At 38.4% G+C, this 20,099-nt stretch overlaps 1 protein-coding gene across 4 annotated transcripts in view; it reads right to left on the minus strand.

Annotated features, from left to right (window-relative positions):
• The window catches only part of zmynd8 (zinc finger, MYND-type containing 8), a 35,336-nt gene continuing 15,237 nt past the window's right edge, over positions 1–20,099 (minus strand). For 3 of the 4 annotated variants that reach the window (XM_047347530.1, XM_047347531.1, XM_047347532.1), the window contains exons 4-21: positions 17,242–17,463; positions 16,577–16,690; positions 16,170–16,235; positions 15,867–15,959; positions 15,622–15,709; positions 13,659–13,714; positions 13,494–13,571; positions 13,257–13,372; positions 12,659–13,158; positions 8,977–9,078; positions 8,654–8,809; positions 7,979–8,509; positions 6,191–6,706; positions 5,915–6,108; positions 5,627–5,707; positions 2,832–2,910; positions 2,501–2,740; positions 1–637 (exon numbers count right to left, since the gene is read on the minus strand). In XM_047347530.1, coding sequence (XP_047203486.1) covers positions 471–637; positions 2,501–2,740; positions 2,832–2,910; positions 5,627–5,707; positions 5,915–6,108; positions 6,191–6,706; positions 7,979–8,509; positions 8,654–8,809; positions 8,977–9,078; positions 12,659–13,158; positions 13,257–13,372; positions 13,494–13,571; positions 13,659–13,714; positions 15,622–15,709; positions 15,867–15,959; positions 16,170–16,235; positions 16,577–16,690; positions 17,242–17,463 — 3,399 coding nt within the window. In that variant the 3' untranslated portion in view covers positions 1–470. The remainder of the gene's footprint in view (positions 638–2,500; positions 2,741–2,831; positions 2,911–5,626; positions 5,708–5,914; positions 6,109–6,190; positions 6,707–7,978; positions 8,510–8,653; positions 8,810–8,976; positions 9,079–12,658; positions 13,159–13,256; positions 13,373–13,493; positions 13,572–13,658; positions 13,715–15,621; positions 15,710–15,866; positions 15,960–16,169; positions 16,236–16,576; positions 16,691–17,241; positions 17,464–20,099) is intronic. The other variant, XM_047347534.1, reaches the window with a different exon arrangement.

A 20,099-nucleotide genomic window follows, 5' to 3' on the forward strand; every position in this document is an offset into this window, starting at 1 on the left:
TTGTTTTAAAATGTATTTATATATATACATTTAAAAGTACACATCAAATAAGAGTTGAATAACAAAAATATAAAAAAGCATTTTACAGGCAGTTCTGCCAGCAGTCTCATGATCTACATTTATGATCTGTTACAGTCCATTAACATAGGCTGTATAAGGTTTTCCATTGAGATATGTGTGTATTTATGTTTTGTTAGACCCATGCATGCTCTTAGATAATTTACATCAACAGCTTAATGTATAGAACAACAAGCACGAACATAGGTGTTCAATTATTGTTTGTGAACTGTCCATAAATAATGATTACTTCCGTCTACTGTCATACTTGATATGGTACATAGAGGACAATATGAGAGTCTTGGATAACCGAAGAAATATAAATATCGATAAACTGAGTTTTAACTTTGAAACAGCATCCCACACAGAAGAGCTAAGACATAATATTGTAGTAAAACATACATAATTTTACATTATGACAAGGTCACAGCAGTACTTTTCTCTGTGTCACAGTCTTTGTCTGAAGAGGCAGACACTGGGGCATCTCTGAGGGCATTAGGGCCACTGCTGGTCTGCCCTGCACCTTTGTTTGGGACTTCTGCTGTTTGCTCAGCCTCAGGTTCCTGCTGTGGGGCAGTCGCTACAAGAAGAACACGAGTCAAAAATTTGTTGTAACTGTTAAAAAAGTACAGGTGTCATGGCAGAGAACTTTATGTTCTTGTCAGATGTTTACAAACACTCATCATGGACATAAAAGTCACATTAGCATTGAGCTATTACTGATGTATTCAAGTAGCTATTTTTCCAGGTTGGAATGACTAAAACACACAACCAGTGATTTTTAAAAACAGGAACTAGCTTTATACGTTAGAATTTATTGTGATTTGTTTTCTAATCCACACAGATTTAGAACTATATTCTTTCACAAGTTAAAGACATCACATACAGTTTATACTGTAGAGCATCAAACTCTTTCCATTGTTATGACTGGATATTTGTCCACTGTTTTTTGCAGTATTTGTAAAGTCAAATTAAGTTAGTCTGTTTCCTGTGACAGGCGTGGCTTGTAAAGCATAATCTTTAATAATTAAAGATCACATGGAAGCACAGATGCAAGGGGAAATAAGAAAATAAACATATATCACAACTGATATCGTCATCATAGTATTTGCTAATTTCATCACCATCACAAGACTTTCTAATATTGTGCAGACCAAATTGAATACAATAGGTCCACTGCACAAAACCTGTCACTATTATTTCTTTAAATAAAGGTTCATTTGCACACACGCTGCAACACAACACACTGGCAAGCGGCTGGTGATTGTTCTCAAAACAACTCAGCTCAGTACTTATGCAGTTAGGTTTTAATCTTCAGTCAGAGATATGTGACTGAGAATGGAGATGAAGAACCATCTATTCCCACTGCAGCTGTAACAGCAGAGCTGCTTCCGCCACAGAATCAGGTTGGATGGATTTTGTCCAACTCCACTTATTAAGGGGTCTGAAACATTTCTGTCAGAATTTATAAAAACTGGGAAAAAACATCCTGAATAACTTTTTCATCTCCTTCCAAGGAGTCAGACAATCTTTTAAAGTTGAGGTCTTACAGTTAAGTTTTTGCTTTGTCTTTAGCTGCCGTTTAACTCATTTTTGTCAAGTGATATTTCTGGTCCAATTCACATCTCTGGAGATTAATCTGTAAATTGGACCTCTCTGTCTTCATCATGAAATTTGAGTTTGATTCCCTTAAAAATGTATCCTTTTTATAATGTAGGAAAGCAGGAGCATAGATGATGAAGAGTTGAAAATTTTGATGGGACCATAAGATCTGAACAGGAGCTTTAGGTAGATAAGGACATGAACCCCAAGTATAAGAGACTGAGTGAGCATAGTGTCTGGAACTACAAGAGAAACATTCACCACCCAAAATGAACAAACTCTGATTATGATACATTTTAGAAAATCATTGAAACCCCCAGGTAATAGGGTAGGGGACTGGTGCAACATTTTAATATCAAATTACTTAAAAACTATACTATGTTGTATGAAAATCAAACCATCTCTAAGGCTAAGACCCCAATCTCTCAGAATCCTAACCCCTCTGCCCCACTATATTAAAAAAATGTGGACAATGCTCAAAAGCTGGGCCTGTCTGATAAGAGTAGTGGACAAAAATTAAGAAGAATTATGCTGGCTTCAAAAAAGCTTGCAGCTTTTGTGCAAAATGCTAAGGGATATATATACATTTTTTAATAAACTCAAACACTTCAATGAACCCAATGTTGTGCACTCAATTCTTGGTTGTTAAAGTAAAATAACTGAAGTTGCCTCTGGTATTATGAGTCTACCCACAAAACAATGTTTCAAACAAATCATTAAAGTTCAGAATTATTAAGATACTCACGTCGATGCTGAGTGTATGTAAACTTCTAACGGAAGTGTAGCTGTTGTTTTTACTGTTGTCGCAGTGTTTATTTTTGACACTGGTAGATGTTGTTACCTGACTGAGTGCAGGACTTCATGTGTTCGGGCCAGTGGGCTTGCTGACATGGGTAATCACAGTAGCTGGTGTTCCAGCAGCAGTAGAAGATGGCCTCTTTCCTGCAGTTAGCACACCACTGTTTCTTCTTGGTCTCATCCACAGCCTGCTGCTTCTCCAGCTCCATCTGCTTCTTCATTTCCGACATTAACCTCTCTCTTTCCTGCTCCAGACTCTGTCTCATTTCTGCCATCGTCAGCTCTGAATCAGGGAACAAAAGCAGGGCCAAACAAATGTTGTGAAAAGTAAAAGAAGAAAAAAAAAACTGGGAGCAAATTCATGAGGAGCTCACCAAGATTGTGCTTCATTTCAGACAACTCCTGTTGATGTAACCATTGTAGTTTTTCTATTTCAATTCTCAGCCGTTTTATCTGCAGGAAATACACAAATGTATATTAGGATATGAAAAGGGTCCTGTGTAAATATGGCCATTTGTAAAGTTACACAGTCAAAAACGGACAGCAATATTTTCAGTTATTTAGCCAATCACGAAAGAAGTTTTTTTTTTCAAAGTCAGATTTTCACCATGTCATTCATACATTTATAAATTTCACAGTTCCAAACTAAAAATTTAATTAGCAAGTAACATTTAGTTTGGTAACTAAATCTTTAGATTGCAAATTAAATATTTAGTTAGCAAGCTAAATATCTAGCTCCAAATTACATATTTAGTTAGCAAGCTAAATATTTAGCTCCAAATTAAATATTTTGTTAGTAAGCTAAATATTTAGCTCCAAACTAAATATTTTGGTCAGAGCTAAATATTTAGTTTGAAATATTACATACTTAGTTTGTAAACAAAACATTCATCTTCCTAAGTAAATATTTAGTTAAGAGATAAATATTTAGTTTGCAAATTAAATATTTAGTTACCAAGCTAACTAAATATTTAGTTGCAAATTAAATATATATCTGCAGGAAATACACAAAGTGTTGTTAGGATATGAAAAGGGTCCTTTGTACATATGGCCATTTGTAAAGTTACACAGTCAAAAACGGACAACAATATTTTCAGTTATTTAGCCAATCATGAAATAATTTTTTTTTTTCTTCAAAATCAGATTTTCACCATGTCATTCATACATTTATAAATGTCACAGTTCCAAACTAAAAATTTAATTAGCAAGTAACATTTAGCTTGCTAACTAAATCTTTAGATTGTAAATTAAATATTTAGTTAGCAAGCTAAATATCTAGCTCCAAATTAAATAGTTAGCAAGCTAAATATTTATTTCCAAATTAAATATTTTGGTCAGAGCTAAATATTTAGTTTGAAATATTAAATACTTAGTTTGTAAACAAAATATTTAGCTTCCTAACTAAATATTTAGTTAAGAGATAAATATTTAGCTTGCAAATTAAATATTTAGTTAGCAAGCTAACTAAATATTTAGTTGCAAATTAAATATTTTAGTCCGAGCTAAATATTTAGTTTGCAAATTAAATATTTAGTTTGTAAACAAAATATTTAGCTTTCTAACTAAATATTTAGGTTGCAAATTAAATAATTAGTTACTGTGACATTTATCAATGTAAGAATAACATGGTGAAAATATGACTTTGAAAAATGGACCATAATTTTTTTTTCTGTGATGAATGGCTAAGTAACAGAAAATATTTCTGTCAATATTTGACTGAGTAACTTTACAAATGGCACCCCATATGTACAGTGTATTCATCCACCTTGAACTGTTTCATATTTTGTCAGGTTGCAACCCAAAACCTCAATGTAACTCAATGGGATTTTATGTGAAAGGTCAACACAATGTAGTGCATAACTGTAAAGTGAAATGAGAATGATACATGGTGTTCAACATCTTTTACAAATAAAAGTCTAAACATGTGCCATGCATTTGTATTCAGTCCCCATTTAGTCTAATACCTCTAATTAAAATCAATTGCAACCAATTGCCTTCAGGAGTTAAACATTTATCCAATATAAGCTGCCTGTGTGTAATTTATTGTTGATATCAATACAAATGACCTGTGAATGCCTCAGAGGTTTGTTAGATAACATTAGCGAACAGACTAAGGAACACAATAGACAGGTAAGAGATGGAGTTGTGGAGAAGTTTAAAGCAAGGTTAGGCTATGAAATTAAATTCCCGGGTTTGGACATCTTGCAGAGCAAAGTTAAATCCTTAATGCAGTGTTTCTCAATCCTGGTCCTCAGGGCCCCCTGTCCTGCATGTTTTAGACATTTCTCTGCCTTAATTCATATGATTGCAGTTCAGCAATAGCCTGTTGATCAGCTATCAATTGAAATCAGGTGTGCTACAGCAGGGAAACCTCTAAAACATGCAGGACACAGCACCCTGAGGACCAGGACTGGGAAACACTGCCTTAATGCAAAAATGGAAAGAGTTTGGCACAACTGCAAAACTACTATGACATAGCCATTGGCCTAAACTCACTGGCTGGGCAAGGGAAAGAATAATCAGAGAAGCCAACAATGGTAACTCTCAAGGGGGTTCCAGGAATCCACAGCTCAGGTGGGAGAGTTTGTCGACAAGTCAACTATTAATTATGCAGTCCTCAAGTCTGGCATTCCGTGGAAGCGTGACAAGAAAAATGCTATTATGGAAAGAAAGTTTGCAAGCCATGTAGGAGACAGCTAACATGTGGAACAAGGTGCTCTGGTCAGACAAAACTGATTTCAACAAAATGTCATGCATGGTGCAAAACTAAAACACCATCCCTACAGAGAAACGTGGTGGCGGCAGTATCATGCTGTGTGAACGCTTTTCCTCAGCAGGGACAGGGTAAGAGTTTAAAGTTTTAATTTTTGTCTGTAGATGTGTTAAAGTATGTAGGGACATAACCCAAAAGCAGCCGTAACTGAAACCAAAGGTGGTCCTACAAAGTGTTGTCTCACAGGGTCAGAATACAATGCTTACCACCTTTTCAGATTTTTATTGGCCACAAATTCTTAAAATTATATTTTATGTTTCTTTATGTTAAAATCCCTATAAAATCCATTGAGGTTGTAAAAGGACAAAATTTGAAAATGTTCAAAGCCTATGAAGTATTTTGCGAGGCATTGTAGAATTGTTTTTAATCACGTGAAATTTAGCTAGAAACACCTACCTCTCCTATTGTATTCCCTGAGGTACTTTTAGAGAGGTCATTGTAAATTTCAGTCATTGTACCTTTAATTGCATCCATTATCTGAAAAAATAAGGATTATTTTATTAGAATGCGTTATTAATCAAGCATATTTATGGTCTGGATCAGACTAAATTCAAATTAAAAGCTAATTGAATTAAACACTCAATAATAAGCAGAAAAACATTTTTTACAGGTACATAATTGTGGGCGTCAAGTCGTGTGGATTAGGCCTAGCAAAAATAAAGTACATAATAAAAGGATACTAACTTTACTTGTATACTTTGCAATGTCTGCAGCCACATCTGCCGAGGCAGTGGGAATATACAAGTCCGTTCCAGCAGGCGATGCTGCAGCTGTGCCCAAACCTGATGGTGCTATCATGGTAACCGAAGCTGGACTGCTGGGGACCAGGGTACCAGCAGGTGTAGATGTGCTGATGGGAGGGTCTTTTTGTTGAACAGCTAAATTTAAGGGCACAAGCAACAATATTTTGGACAAGAAGATGGAGAGAACCTAGGTCATAACGAAAACTGTTTTACTCACTCTTAGCTGCCTGTCTGGTCTGATAGCGAGAGCTTTGTGAAGACTGCTGAGCCGAAGATGAAGATGAAGGAACGGCTGCAGAGCCATTTCCAGCACTTTGTGTTTGGGTCAGCACTTGAGCCTGGCTTTGCCTGGGAGATGATGCCTGCGTTTGTGGGGCCACCACAAGCTGCTGGGTTTGCTGCTGACGCTGCACCTTCTGCATGTGCCACTTCTGAGAAGAAGTCTGAAACTTTGCAGCTGGACTCCACACTACAGCTCTCTGAACCACTGGTACTGTCTCTCTGGGCAGTAGGGGGCGCTGTTTCTTCAAAGTAGGTGTGGCAGAGGCCGAGGAGGAGGATGATGGTGTGTTGGCACTGGAGATGGAGGAGTGGCTAACTGTTGCAGGAGAGGAAGTGTTGAATGTTACCATAGTAACAGGAATGGCCATCAGAGACTGAGTGGAAGCACTGCAGGATGTGGCAGTGGCTGCGGTGTTTGGTGATGGGAGCAATGATGTGGTCAAGGCTTTTCCTACATGAAAAAAAACATTTTCTTTTTTATATAATTTAATCTTTTTAAATGTTTCTTTAAGACGTTTCAAATGTGGTCAGAGGTTTACATACAGTCACCGTGTGTATAATTTTAGGCTTGATACGGCTGATTTGATCCAATCTTTTTCCATGATGATACAACACAAAATCGTAGCATAAGTTTGAATTTATCTTGGATTTTCTCTAATCCACACAGTGTCAGAATTAAAATGCACAGTATCAAATATATACATACACCTCACTGATGTTTGGTTAAATTTTAATGGGCTACTTTTCTTCAGATAGAACCAGAGGTTTTGCGAGTTCCAATTACCATTCAGTTTAGATCCAAGTGAAACCATTTCTGATTTTTTTTTTCTTCAGAACATTGCTCCTTTGACCCAAAACTGTCACCTTCGTTGAAAGGACATTGGCCAGGGTGTGTAAAAAACAACCCAGGAACCACCTAGGCTCAGGCCTACCATAAACTGGACGATGCTGGGACCCAATGTCACTGTCTACATTGATGTGACTTTAATATCAATGTGAGACCTTTTAAGGCAGCTGACCAAGAAAGAAGCACCTGCTCCAAAATTGGCACCTTAAAGCTCAACTGAAATTTGCAGCTACCCACATGAACAAGATGTCTTCTGAGGTTTTATAGTAAGAGGAGAGATAGATTGAACTATTTGGTCACAGAAACAATATGTTTAAAAGGTGTAAAAGTGAGGCTTTAAAACGTAAGAATACATTACCATTTGCCAAGCATAGTGGTGGTAGCATTATGCTAAGGGTCTGTGGTGCTGCAAATTGTTCAGATGCATAGTGCAAAGGGGATACAATAACAAACAAGGATTATGTCCATATCCTTTAATTTCACCTCCAATAAAGAGTTGGATGGTTAAAACTTGGACAAAGTTGAGTGTCTCAGCAGGGAAATGATTCCAAACACAGATCAGAACTGGTTTTAAAACTGATAAAGCAAGCCAACAGTATGCCTCTGAAAGGGTTCTGCCCTAAACCCCATTCGTAACCAGGAAACCAATCATTTTAAATTAACTTTCACTCATGATAAGAAGAGTGGTCAAATTTCCAGCCAGAGTAATGAAGGAAGCTTGTTGATGGCTTCAAACGTATGCACCTAATTCTTGTGTTTAAAAACTTTTGAAAAAAGATTACCTTATAAAAAGTCCAAAATGAATATGACAATCTAACCGGTGATGTATTTGACCTGATTACTTTACAGTGGACCAAAGGGGCCGCCCCTTCTCACCTTCTGATTTCTCAGCAGCTGACTCCTTTTTAATAATGCTGTCTTTTCTTCTTCTCTTTTTCTCCTTGCCATGCTGTTCTTCTCCAAGATCAATAACCAGCTCCTTCTCTGAGTCAGAGTCCTCAGCCGCCACTTTCTGTTTTGTCTCTTTTTGTTTCACCTGGGACTTTTCTTTAGATACAGGCGCTTCTGAAGCTGTATCAGTCATATCTGGGTTCGCCTTTCCCAAATCAGAGGTTATTTTCTCTTCAGTTAGGCCATCAAGTACTGTTACACTGGAATCATCAATGGCATTTCTCACAAGCAGATCAGCTTTGTCTTTATCCACCTGGCTTACAGAAGGTTGCTCTTTCTCTTTACTCTTGGCAGGCTCCTTCTGCAGTTCTTTTTTGGGTACAGAGTCTTGGCCAGTGTTTGTTTTTGACTCTTCATCTGTGGCATACTCGCTCTCGCTGGAGTCAGATTTGTCAGACTCTTCAGAGTCACTATGCTCCACACCCTTATAAACATCCACAGAGATCTCATCAATACCTACAAAGACAGAGAATTGTCTAGTCCAGGTAACCACAAAATGTTGTTTCCTAGGAGTAGTCAATATTTTCTTAAAAAAAAAAAAAGTAATCTTCCATGTTATCAGATAGCACATGTGATACGTTTCTACGTTTCCATACTAACCCAGCTGTGCCTTGCAACTCTCAATTGTCTTGTCCAAGTTTAGCTGGAAGCGGCTTTTGATTTGCCTTTTTTGAGAGGTGAGGGATGGAGTGGTTCCCTGTTTCTGCTGAACCGTCTCACTCAGCTCCTTTAGATCCATTTCTGCTTTACTTCGATCTGAAAGGACACAAAACAATACCTGTAACTGCATAAACCAAATCAGAAAGATCCCGGATTATAGAAGTAATCTGGATTTAGTCATAAAGAAAACGCATGTTAAAAATCATTTATACATATTAATGTCATTTCTTAAAATCCTTAACAAAAACGCGCAAAAGATTCACCTAAGTTGAGGTTTAGAATGCTTCCAGTCTGTGGTGTCTTTTCCTGCTTGGAGGTGTCAGGAGTCTGACAGTGGGGTGGTTTCGGACTGTCCAGGGAATTTCCTGTAGAAACCAAAAATTATGAAGATTGTAATTGAGGATGTCTTCTGAATATTTATATCTCTCATTGAAGACTTAATTTAAATATTTCTATCCTGAAATATTCATTAAACACAGTGTACAATGGATCTTGAAGGTTTACACAACATTGGTTATAATGTTGTGATGTAAATGAGACCACAAATAGTCTTTTACAAATTTTTCCACCTCTAATGTGATAACTATCCTCTACAATTCAACAAACAAATTAAGCAAATCTGTACCAAAAAATTAAAAAAAGCTTGTTGATCTAGTTGCAACATTCGTTCTTCTTGAGCTCTCACCGATAAACTTGAAATTAAGTATAGCTGTTCTAGTAGGCTTGAAGGCATCAGTCAGGAGAGTGGTGTGAAAAAAAAATCTTCAACATTATATACACTGCTCAAAAATATAAAGGGAACACTTAAACAACACAATATAACTCAAAGTAAATCAAACCTCTGTGAAATCAAACTGTCCACTTAGGAAGCAACACTGACAATCAATTTCACATGCTGTTGTGCAAATTGAATAGACAACAGGGGGAAATCTTTGGCGATTAGCAAGAAACACTCAGTAAAGGAGTGGTTCTACAGGTGGGGACCACAGACCACTTCTCAGTACCTATGCTTTCTGGCTGATGTTTTGGTCACTTTTGAATGTTGGTGGTGCTTTCACACTCGTGGTAGAATGAGACGGACTCTACAACCCACACAAGTGGCTCAGGTAGTGCAGCTCATCCAGCTTGGTACATCAATGCGAGCTGTGGCAAGAAGGTTTGCTGTGTCTGTCAGCGTAGTGTCCAGAGCCTGGAGGTGCTACCAGAAGACAGGCCAGTACACCAGGAGACGTGGAGGAGGCCCTAGGAGGGCAACAACCCAGCAGCAGGACCACTACCTCCGCCTTTGTTCAAGGAGGAACAGTAGGAGCACTGCCAGAGCCCTGCAAAATGACCTCCAGCAGGCCACAAATGTGCATGTGTTTGCACAAACGGTTAGAAACTGACTCCATGAGGATGGTATGAGGGCCCAACGTCCACAAATGGGGGTTGTGCTCACAGCCCAACACCGTGCAGGACGCTTGGCATTTGCCAGAGAAGACCAGGATTGGCATATTCACCACTGGCGCCCTGTGCTCTTCACAGATGAAAGCAGGTTCACACTAAGCACATGTGACAGACGTGACAGAGTCTGGAGACACCGTGGAGAGAGATCTGCTGCCTGCAACATCCTTCAGCATGACTGGTTTGGCAGTGGGTCAGTAATGGTGTGGAGTGGCATTTCTTTGGAGGGCCACGCGGCCCTCCATGTGCTCGCCAGAAGTCGCCTGACTGCCATTAGGTACCGAGATGAGATCCTCAGACCCCTTGTGAGACCATATTCTGGTGCGGTCGGCCCTGGGTTCCTCCTAATGCAGGACAACGCTAGACCTCATGTGGCTGGAGTGTGTCAGCAGTTCCTGCAAGATGAAGACATTGAAGCTATGGACTGGCCCGCCCGTTCCCCAGACCTGAATCCGATTGAGCACATCTGGAACATCATGTCTCGCTCCATCCACCAACATCACGTTGCACCACAGACTGTTCAGGAGTTGGCAGCTGCTTTAGTCCAGGTCTGGGAGGAGATCCCTCAGGAGACCATCCACCGTCTCATCAGGAGCATGCCCAGGCGTTGTAGGGAGGTCATACAGGCACATGGAGGCCACACACAATACTGAGCCTCATTTTGACTTGTTTTAAGGACATTACATCAAAGTTGGATCAGCCTGTAGTGTGTTTTTGTACTTTAATTTTGTGCGTGACTCCAAATCCAGGCCTCTATTGGTTAAGAAATTTGATTTCCATTGATGATTTTTGTGTGATTTTGTTGTCAGCACATTCAACTTTGTACAGAACAAAGTATTCAATGAGAATATTTCATTTATTCAGATCTAGGATGTGTTATTTGAGTGTTCCCTTTATTTTTTTGAACAGTGTACTATGGTACAATGAATAGGGTCACTAGTAATTTGGAGAACACATGGAAGCGCAGTGACATTTCTGAGGACTGGACATATTGCCACAATGGTGAAAAAGACAAGACGGAGGGGCAGCAAAGTGATCGACGGCAGCACTGGAGAAGATGCAAGAATGTCTGCGAGTGTTAGAGTTCTCCACATGTGTGGATTAAGGAGTAAAACCTTGCAGTGCAATGTGGTTAGGACTGCATGATTTCAGGAGTATACGCAATAGGGATTCTATTGCTGAAAATAATGATGACAATATCGATTATAATTAACCCACAATTTACAGATTCCTATCTTTATCGTTACACAATGTAGCCAACACTCTGTAAGTTTAAGCATCTCAGCCACTATAAGTACAAACACCATGTTAGTATCAGGAGCAGTTAAGAGTCCATCCAACTGGCCAAGTATATTCCTGATCTGCAGAGCTTCAATTGAAACATATAATTTGCTACTAAATAGGGTCTAGGCGACCTTTGGTAATATTGCACACACTAATATTGTGATGACAATCGTGATTCAATGCATTGAGCAGCTCTAGTTCTAGTCGATGAATCCAAAGTTGAACTTTTGGGCTACAGTTTTAAGGTGTTTTTGTTTGGTACAAAAACTACACTGAGCATCACCAAAAGAGCACCATCCCCACAATGAGGTGGCAGCATCATGCTCTGCAGTTACCTTTCTTCAGATAGAACCAGAGATTTTGTTAAGGAGGATGAATGTATGAATAATTCTATATAGCAGTCACAAAGCCGAAGATGAAGAGGGATTTCATATGTCAGTATCACAGTGAATCCAAACATAAATCCAAATCAGCAAAAAAATAGTTCTCTTCAACTGATAAAAAAAAAATCAAGTTTTTGCAAAAAATGTCCTCACAATTGGATGACTTTGAACAGCTTTTGCAAAATAGAGTGGACAAATATTTCCAAGCTGTGGAATTATATAATACTCCTAGGCCAAAAGGCTAAAATAAAGTAGTATTTTAAGTTTGCTCACTTGTGCAACCAGATTGTTTTCAATTTTCCTTTGACAGGTTTGTGACTCTGTTGAGATGTACATGGTCTACATCCCATTAAAGGTAGATAGTGTTTTGATCCCTGTCCACCTCTTCCTGGAACGTTTGAATCATGCAGTTGTTGCGCAGGACAACATTTCATGTTTAAAGGTTTTAGGTCAAACAACCAGGAAACAAGATTTGCCAGCAAATACACACTTAACAGTGACAAATTAAATATATGCTGCCTATTTCTAGTCTGAAAAAACAAAATGTGGCTTAGTGTTCACACTCTGGGGCCCTGATAAAGACCAAAACAGTAAAAAAAATCAATACAGCTTAATTTTATGAAGGCAACACAGACCAGCTCAGTTTTCTTATTGTCAACAAAAGGACAGAGTAAAAAGTCAGTGCTTATCGCATTGATACAGTTTAGTTTTAGTATTTGACCAGTGTATGTATTTTTAGTAGAGATAAGTATCCAAGTAAAGATTTATTTGTTTTTCACAAGTCTATTTGGATGTATAAATGACTCACTACAACAAAACGCAGCTGCGCTCATACCTGTACAGTCAGTGGACTCTTCTCCTGTACTGGACTGACTGTTTGCAGATTGTGTCTGAGACTTGTCTGCCGTTTCCTGCTCCCCATCAGAGCCACCATGTGCAGAGGAGTTGGTGCTCATAGGGGAACGTTGCACGTGACCGAGGAGGCGCTGCCGTCCTGTTGTGCTCCCTCCCACTCCTCCTCCAGACAGTATGGTCCTGGTCAGGGCGATCTTGGGTGATGCCGACATATCAATGCTCAACTTAATCTTCTCCGGTTTTTCAGGTTTTACAGCAGTGGATGAGGGATTGGAAGGATCAAGAAGCAGCTGGAAGTTATTGTCAGGAGTGTACTGTGTCCTGAAGGGGGCATAATTAAACACGCCAAATTTCTTTCTCATGTTCTCCACATAGACCTCCATCTCTTGCATGGCGCTGTTGAAAATACTTTTGGTCTTCTTCACAGAAAAGGGAATCTCTTTGGACATGAGGTAGCAGTTGTTCAGAGGAACCCAGGCCCTGTGAGATAAACACAATGATTTACCAAATCTTGAAAAAAAAAACTAAACTAAAAGATTCCTCGGGGTCAATGTAAATGAAGCAACAATGGTTGATACCTGTCATGCTGACCGAAGAAGCGAGCGTCCACTTGTCCATCTTTGTCCCGCAAAGCTTTAGCAGGCCAGAATGGAAATCCTTTCAATTTGGCCCATACAAGAGGGTGTGGGTGGCTCTGCAGACAAACAGTTATACACTAGAAGGTATACACTACAGATTTGTATTCAAAAAAGTTTTTCAGAATGGATCAATAATAGGATAGAATCATAAAACATCAGGTAACTCAGCTGGCTTACACATGGCTCGCAGAACCAGTTTTCTCTCTTTTGGCAAGTGGACAGGTAACACTCAGGACACACTTCAATCTCATTAATCTGTAAAAACAAGCCAAATAAAAATAAAGACGCTGAATAAGTTTCAGCTTTCAGGTCAAGTATTGTCAGTACAAACATCATGCTTACCTCATGTTCACAGATTTTTACTATCACTTTAGCTGTAGCCGTAAGCTTGTGATTGCCTGAAACAATAATATAGATTAATTGTGAACTCTTTACATATTACGACAGCTGATTCTACAAGGTAGCAGATTATTCAGATCTAACTGCAATGAATGATGTAGCTGGTACTAACCATTACTGGGATCATTGGGTATAATTTCATGTGTATTCGTATTCAGCTAGTGTGGGTCAATATGTTGCAGAACCACCCTCACTGCAGTTACAGCTGGATGTATACTGAGGTAGAGTACTGAGCAAAAGTTTTAGGCAGGTGTGAAAAAATGCTGTAAACAAAGAACGCTTTCGAAAATGGAAGCGTTAATCATTTATTTTCATCAATCAACAAAACGCAGTGAATTAACAAAAGAGAAATCTAAATCAAATTAATATTTGGTGTGACCACCCTTCGCCTTCAAAACAGCATCAGTTCTTCTAGGTACACTTGCAGTTTTTGAAGGAATTTGGCTGCTAGGTTGTTCCAAACATCCTGGAGAACTAACCACAGATCTTCTGTGGATGGAGGCTTTCTCACATCCTTCTGTCTCTTCATGTAATCCCAGACACACTCCATGATGTTGAGATCAGGGCTCTGTGGGGGCCATACCATCCCTTCTAGTAATTCTTGTTCTTCTTTACGCTGAAGATAGTTCTTATGACTTCGGCTGTATGATTGAGTTCACTCACTTAGCATTTTGTAAATTGATAAAAATAAGCAATCATCATTTATACTTCTGAAAGCGTTCTTTGTTTACAGCATTTTTTCACACCGACCTAAAACATTTTCACAGTACTGCATGTCTCCACCTGCTCTACATATGTAGGGTCTGACATTTTGGCCCATTCCTCTTTGGAAAGTAGCTCTAGTAAGTGAGGACTTTGACCAGGCCACTCAACCACATGGATATGCTTTCAGCCATTCCATTGTAGCTCTGGCTGTATGTTTAGGGTTGTTGTCATGCTAGAAGGTGCCTTTCCACCCCAGTTTATAATTCTTTGCTGACTCTAACAGTTTTTTTTCCACAATAGCCCTGTATTTAGCTCCATCCAGCTTCCCATCAGCTGTGTCCAGCCTCCCTGTCTCTCTTGAAGAAAAGCATCCCCAGAGCATGATTCTGCCACAGACTTTGTTTCATGGTGAGAAAGATGAATTTAGTTTGAAATGCAGTGTTAGTTTTCATCAATGCATAGCGTTTCACATGCAAGCCACAAAGTTTAATTCTGGTCTCAGCACAACTCATAAATTTCGTCCACATGTTTGATGAATTCCCTGCAGAGCTTTCGGTAGACTGCACCCATGACCTCTTATGGTTTCCTCACAACAATTAAATTTTTCTTGTAGAGTGGCAACAGATTCTCATCCAGAGTTAGCATTGCTGGCTGCTTCTCTGCTTTCCTTGTCATTTAAGAATTCAACAGAGCTCCATGGGATGTATTTCACTCGGGATGTTTTTTAATAACCTAGGCCCTCTAAAGGTTTCCACAGCGTTCTCCCTAACCTGTCTGCAGTATTTCCTTGTCTTAATGATGCTGCTTGTTCACTAATGTTCTCTAACAAACCTCTGAGGCCTTCACGAAACAGCTACATTTAAACTAAGATTAAATTACGCACAGGACCCTCACCAATTAGGTGAGTTCTGAGGGGAGTTGGTTGCACTAACATAAGCACACGTTTTAGATTTTTACTCGCAAAAAATTAATTGAAATGTGTCATTTTCATTCCATTTCCCAATAACGCACTACTTTATGTTGGTCTATTATACAAACATCCAATTAAAATACAGTAAAGTTTGTTGTCTTAATGTAAAAATATTCAAGACGTATGAATATTTTTGCAATACACTGTAGCAGTTACAACATGCAGACCTTACAAAGTATTATAAAATACCTAGAAATTATGTTAATGTTTATAACAAAAACTACAACATACCTCCATTGTAGATAATGCAATTATGCAAAATCCATTTAACATCTGCCAAAAAAGCCTCTGTGCAGCCGTACATTTTCTTTTTGATATTCTGTGGCACATAAAAAAAATAGCTTGAACAGCTTGTACAGCAATAGTTTGATCATCATTGATATAATTTTACAATGAAGACACCAGGTGCCGGATCTCTTGACCAGGAGGTTGGCATCAAATTGTCATAAATAAATATGTGAGCACTTCAAATGTACCTTCTCAAGTGTGCAAAGATCCATTGGATGAAAAATATACTCTGCATAATCAGGATGCTGTTCAAGAGACACTGGTTTCTGGAAAGGTTCAGTCTGTAAAATTGAGTACAGAAGAAAAAAGAAGAAGAATGAAAGTAAATACATACTAAGAATTCACAAAAATGTTTTTCCCCTAAAGCACACCAACATGATACCAACATACCAGCATAAACTCTAAAGGCAGCTCTTTACAAACACCAAAAAAATAGAGAAAGAAGCAGTGAAGGAACAAATCATGGTCTTGTTAGTGATGTGATTGATTACCCAATTAAAAGTCTTTCTCTGCGAGGAAGCTGCATGCGGGGAGCGAGATGACAAGCGTGGATGATCCTGAAAGAGAGTGAGAGTGGCAGCTGTATCCTCACCGTTAGCTATATTTACCACCTTCCAGCCATGACAGGCCCATTAGAATACAGTTCAAGTGGCTGTTAGTTCTGTTACTGTGAAATTTATCATGCAAATTCAGAATTACGTAAAAGAGACCTGAGAAGGGAACAATAAAATGCAGTTCTGGCATTAGTTAAGAGGTGCAGACTGTCGACTGTGTAAGCAAAGAATGCATGCCCTATTTTAAATAATAATCATAAAGGTGATCCTTTTAAAAAGGACTGTCTCCTCCAGCTAAGTGTAACATTTTGAAGTCATAAAGACAGCTGTTAGAAAATACTTACACCTGGTTGCTTCATCTTTTGTAGAGCAAACTTAAGTAGATAAGAAAGTTGGTCTGTAGTGAGCATCATCATGGCCTTGCTTTGCGTCTCTATACACTCAGCAACAGTTATTTTCTGAAGGACAAAAGACAGAAATCAATATTTTATTTATTTCTTTTTCATGGAACTTACAGAGGCTTTAAAGGGGACATATCACACAAAATCCATCTTTTTAGTCCTTAAATACATTTCTTGTGTACTTGGAGTCTGTAGGAGTGCAGAAAAGTGTAATTTAGTCCCTTCAGATGCTGCATAGATATCTTTATATTTAGATTCTAGTTTGGTCATGTTTTTCAATCCATTCAGTGTTCTCTGTCCTTTATTATGTTTTGTGAACTGCTATGTCACAGTATTTGCTGCCAAACTAATAAATAAGGTCATGGACCTCTGGCTGACCAAATATGTCAGCTGACCAAAATGGCGTGTCCGCCATTTTTATTTCTCACTGGTCTATAACATAGAATTTCAATAACATACAGTGAAGTTTGTGGTCCTAACATGTCAAAATAGGAAAATGTTCAACGAGTGTGAGTACTTTTTAATGGGTGTATTTTAATATTTATACACTAAAAGGTCCAAGCATTGTTTACTACACCAACAAGTCTTTCAGATTCTGGGTTTAGTACCTCACATTCTGGACAAAACCAGTCGCCCTCAGGCTCAGCTGGCAGTTTGAGACACTTGGCGTGGTACACCCTGGGGCAGAGCTCACAGCAGAGCACCTGGCCCTCGCGGTGGCACAGCCAGCAGTAAAAGTCGTTCCTGCCGTCCTGCGGTACAACATCAACAGGGTCTGTGGTGAGTGCCGGCTGCTTCGCGTAGTAAAAGGGACCATGTCTTAGCTCAGACTGGAACGCAGGCAAAAAGAAGACAAAGTTGGGGATGGTCAAAATCAAGATACAGATTAAAGAAGCCAAGGAAACATGCTAAGCATCAACAAAGTCCTGTATATGTACTGAACAAAACGCAGATTATCAAGTGATTTATCTCAAGTCCGTATTTTATATCCTAATATTCAATGGAGTGCAAACATGTAATTAGCGTGGATAGATTTGGTTTAGCAAGAATAATCATACAAATGTAGACTTAACTATTGGCACTAACAAACAATTATAATTGCGCATTTGTGAACTTCTTTAGGCCGAAAACAACTTCTGATCCCTGTGATTTCATACCTGTAAGCTGTACAACTCTATGCAGCCAATAACAAAAATGTGGACCTACTTTTATTTTCATGGCTTGCAAAGATATACTATAGACTGTGACCTTTTTTATCAGATCTGATTGTCATGTTCTCCCAATAATCAAAGTGTTTTTGCCCGTTGCAATAATGATCACAGTAAAAAGAGAGAGATTACATTGGTTGCCGTCAGTTCAAGTGTGTCTGTGTCATGCGACCTGCTCTATGCTGTGTGTGGAGAGCTGCACAGAGAGCAACTGAAACTATAATCGTTCAATTTTATGATGTTTAAAGCATAATCCTGTGCTTCTGAAGCAGAGGAACAGTTTTTTTCAGTAAGCTCATTTAACATGAAATATGTTCAGTCTAAATTATTAACAAATATCAAAACAGAGAGTTAGCCGGTATCCTAGCACTTCAACAAACTGCTCCACATGAAAACACCAGGGGCAACTATACTGACTGCATTTACTCAGACACCTTGCAGGTAATGCTTGTGTTCAGGATGTGTTCTGACTATACAGTACTAATGCTCAGTGAACCAAGCAAAAACAAACAGACCGGAGAATGTTGACAGAACGTCAAGTTCTGAATCTTTTTAAAGCTGCTAGTGTATATGTAGACGTTCTCTACATTAGCATATGACACTCTACTTTACAAGCTGATCTGAGATATAATCTTCAATGCATTTCTTACAATAAACTTGTTATGATCCTCGGGTGTTTGTGTTTTTATTACTTCCAAGTTGTTTATAGTGTTCTTAAGGTCTCACCATATTAGTTCATTACTTTGTGTTTAGTGTTCTAGTCTTATTCTTGTGTTCTATTCTTTGTGCGTTTGGATTTATTTCTCTCATTTCAGTGTTAGTCTTTTTCCTTGGTTAGAAGTTTCTTTGTGTCTTATTTCTGTTTCCCTCTGTGTCAGTTAGTCTCAATCCCTCAGCTTCCCTGCTTCTATTCTTCCTCAGATGTTCCACATCTCTGCTGATTAGCTCTTCTGGTTTCTGTCATTCTCAACTCTTCCCTATTTAGGTTCCAGGTTTTTCATTGTGCATTGCTGGATCCTTCCATTATGCTGCTCGTTTCTCTGTCCGTGTTCCGTGTCCTGTTCTCCTCGTGCCTTGCTGTAAGTTTTGTCTTTTGTTATTATTAAAATTGACCATGCTGCACCAAAGTTCTTGTCTGCACGTTGTTCCTACAAACCCTGACAAAACTACAATTAGACTTTATTTTAAAATATTTAAAAACAATTATATCACCTCTATGCTTTTTTGTTTAGTGTTATTGTGAACACATTTGCACAAACCTATAGGGTAATATTGATTTTTGTTTTTCCTCTGCCAAGAAAAATAAATACTTACATTAATTATGCAAATAGATACTTTTCTAATTTTTCCATTTTTAGTCGTTTTAGAGGAAATAGACATGTTATTTAATTCATAAGACAAGAATAAGGTTCAATGTCTATTTTTTCAATAATATACATTTTGGCAGCATTTAAGTTTCGTTAAACTTCTACAACAACAATGCAAAAAAATGATATACACCATTTCCGAATAGAAGCTTCAACATAACCATCCAAATGTCTGGCTTGACTGACTGGAACACTTTTACTAATTATTACTTTGTCTCCAGTGATCATTATTAACCCTTTAATGATCACTAGAGACAAAGTTGTTTTCTGTACTGTGATGTTCATACTCATCTTTACCTACCATAGTCACTGTTTTTAAAATGCAAAATTTAAAAAACAGTCAAATGTTTGTTTCATTCACATCAGAAGAATATGACCTCTTCACCGCAATGTGCCCGATAAAAGGCGTGTAGAAAAGCAGACTGATGTCGGCAAACTTTCAAATGACTTTACTCTGGTGCTGTTTAAGACCGTGAGATCTTTAGTGTCTGTGTGCTGACATTCTGTGCTGTGCAGTCACATATTGTTTTTCTTTATTTGTCTCATACCTTACCTGTTGAACTACATAAATATGATCTTCAGAAGTTTAGTAGACCAATTAAGTCTGCAAAAATGTAACAGTTGAATCTCAACCATGTGGATTTCTGAATAGAAGTGTAGTTCAAGTAAGTTAATGTGTCTTTGATGTTTCAACAATATAAGCTGAGCTGTTCATTTGGTGTTCATTGCTCAGCTGACAGCTCATTAACTGATGTGTCTACATGTTTATTTACATCTAAAGTAAATAACTGTATTCTGATCATTCAGGATGGATTTAATTGCCAGGTGTAAATGTTCTACCTTCATCTGAAGCAGATCAGATGATTGTTTGAAGCCTAGAGCCTTCAAGAA

The sequence above is a fragment of the Girardinichthys multiradiatus genome, chromosome 20 (assembly GCF_021462225.1).
Source record: "Girardinichthys multiradiatus isolate DD_20200921_A chromosome 20, DD_fGirMul_XY1, whole genome shotgun sequence".
NCBI lineage: Eukaryota > Metazoa > Chordata > Actinopteri > Cyprinodontiformes > Goodeidae > Girardinichthys > Girardinichthys multiradiatus.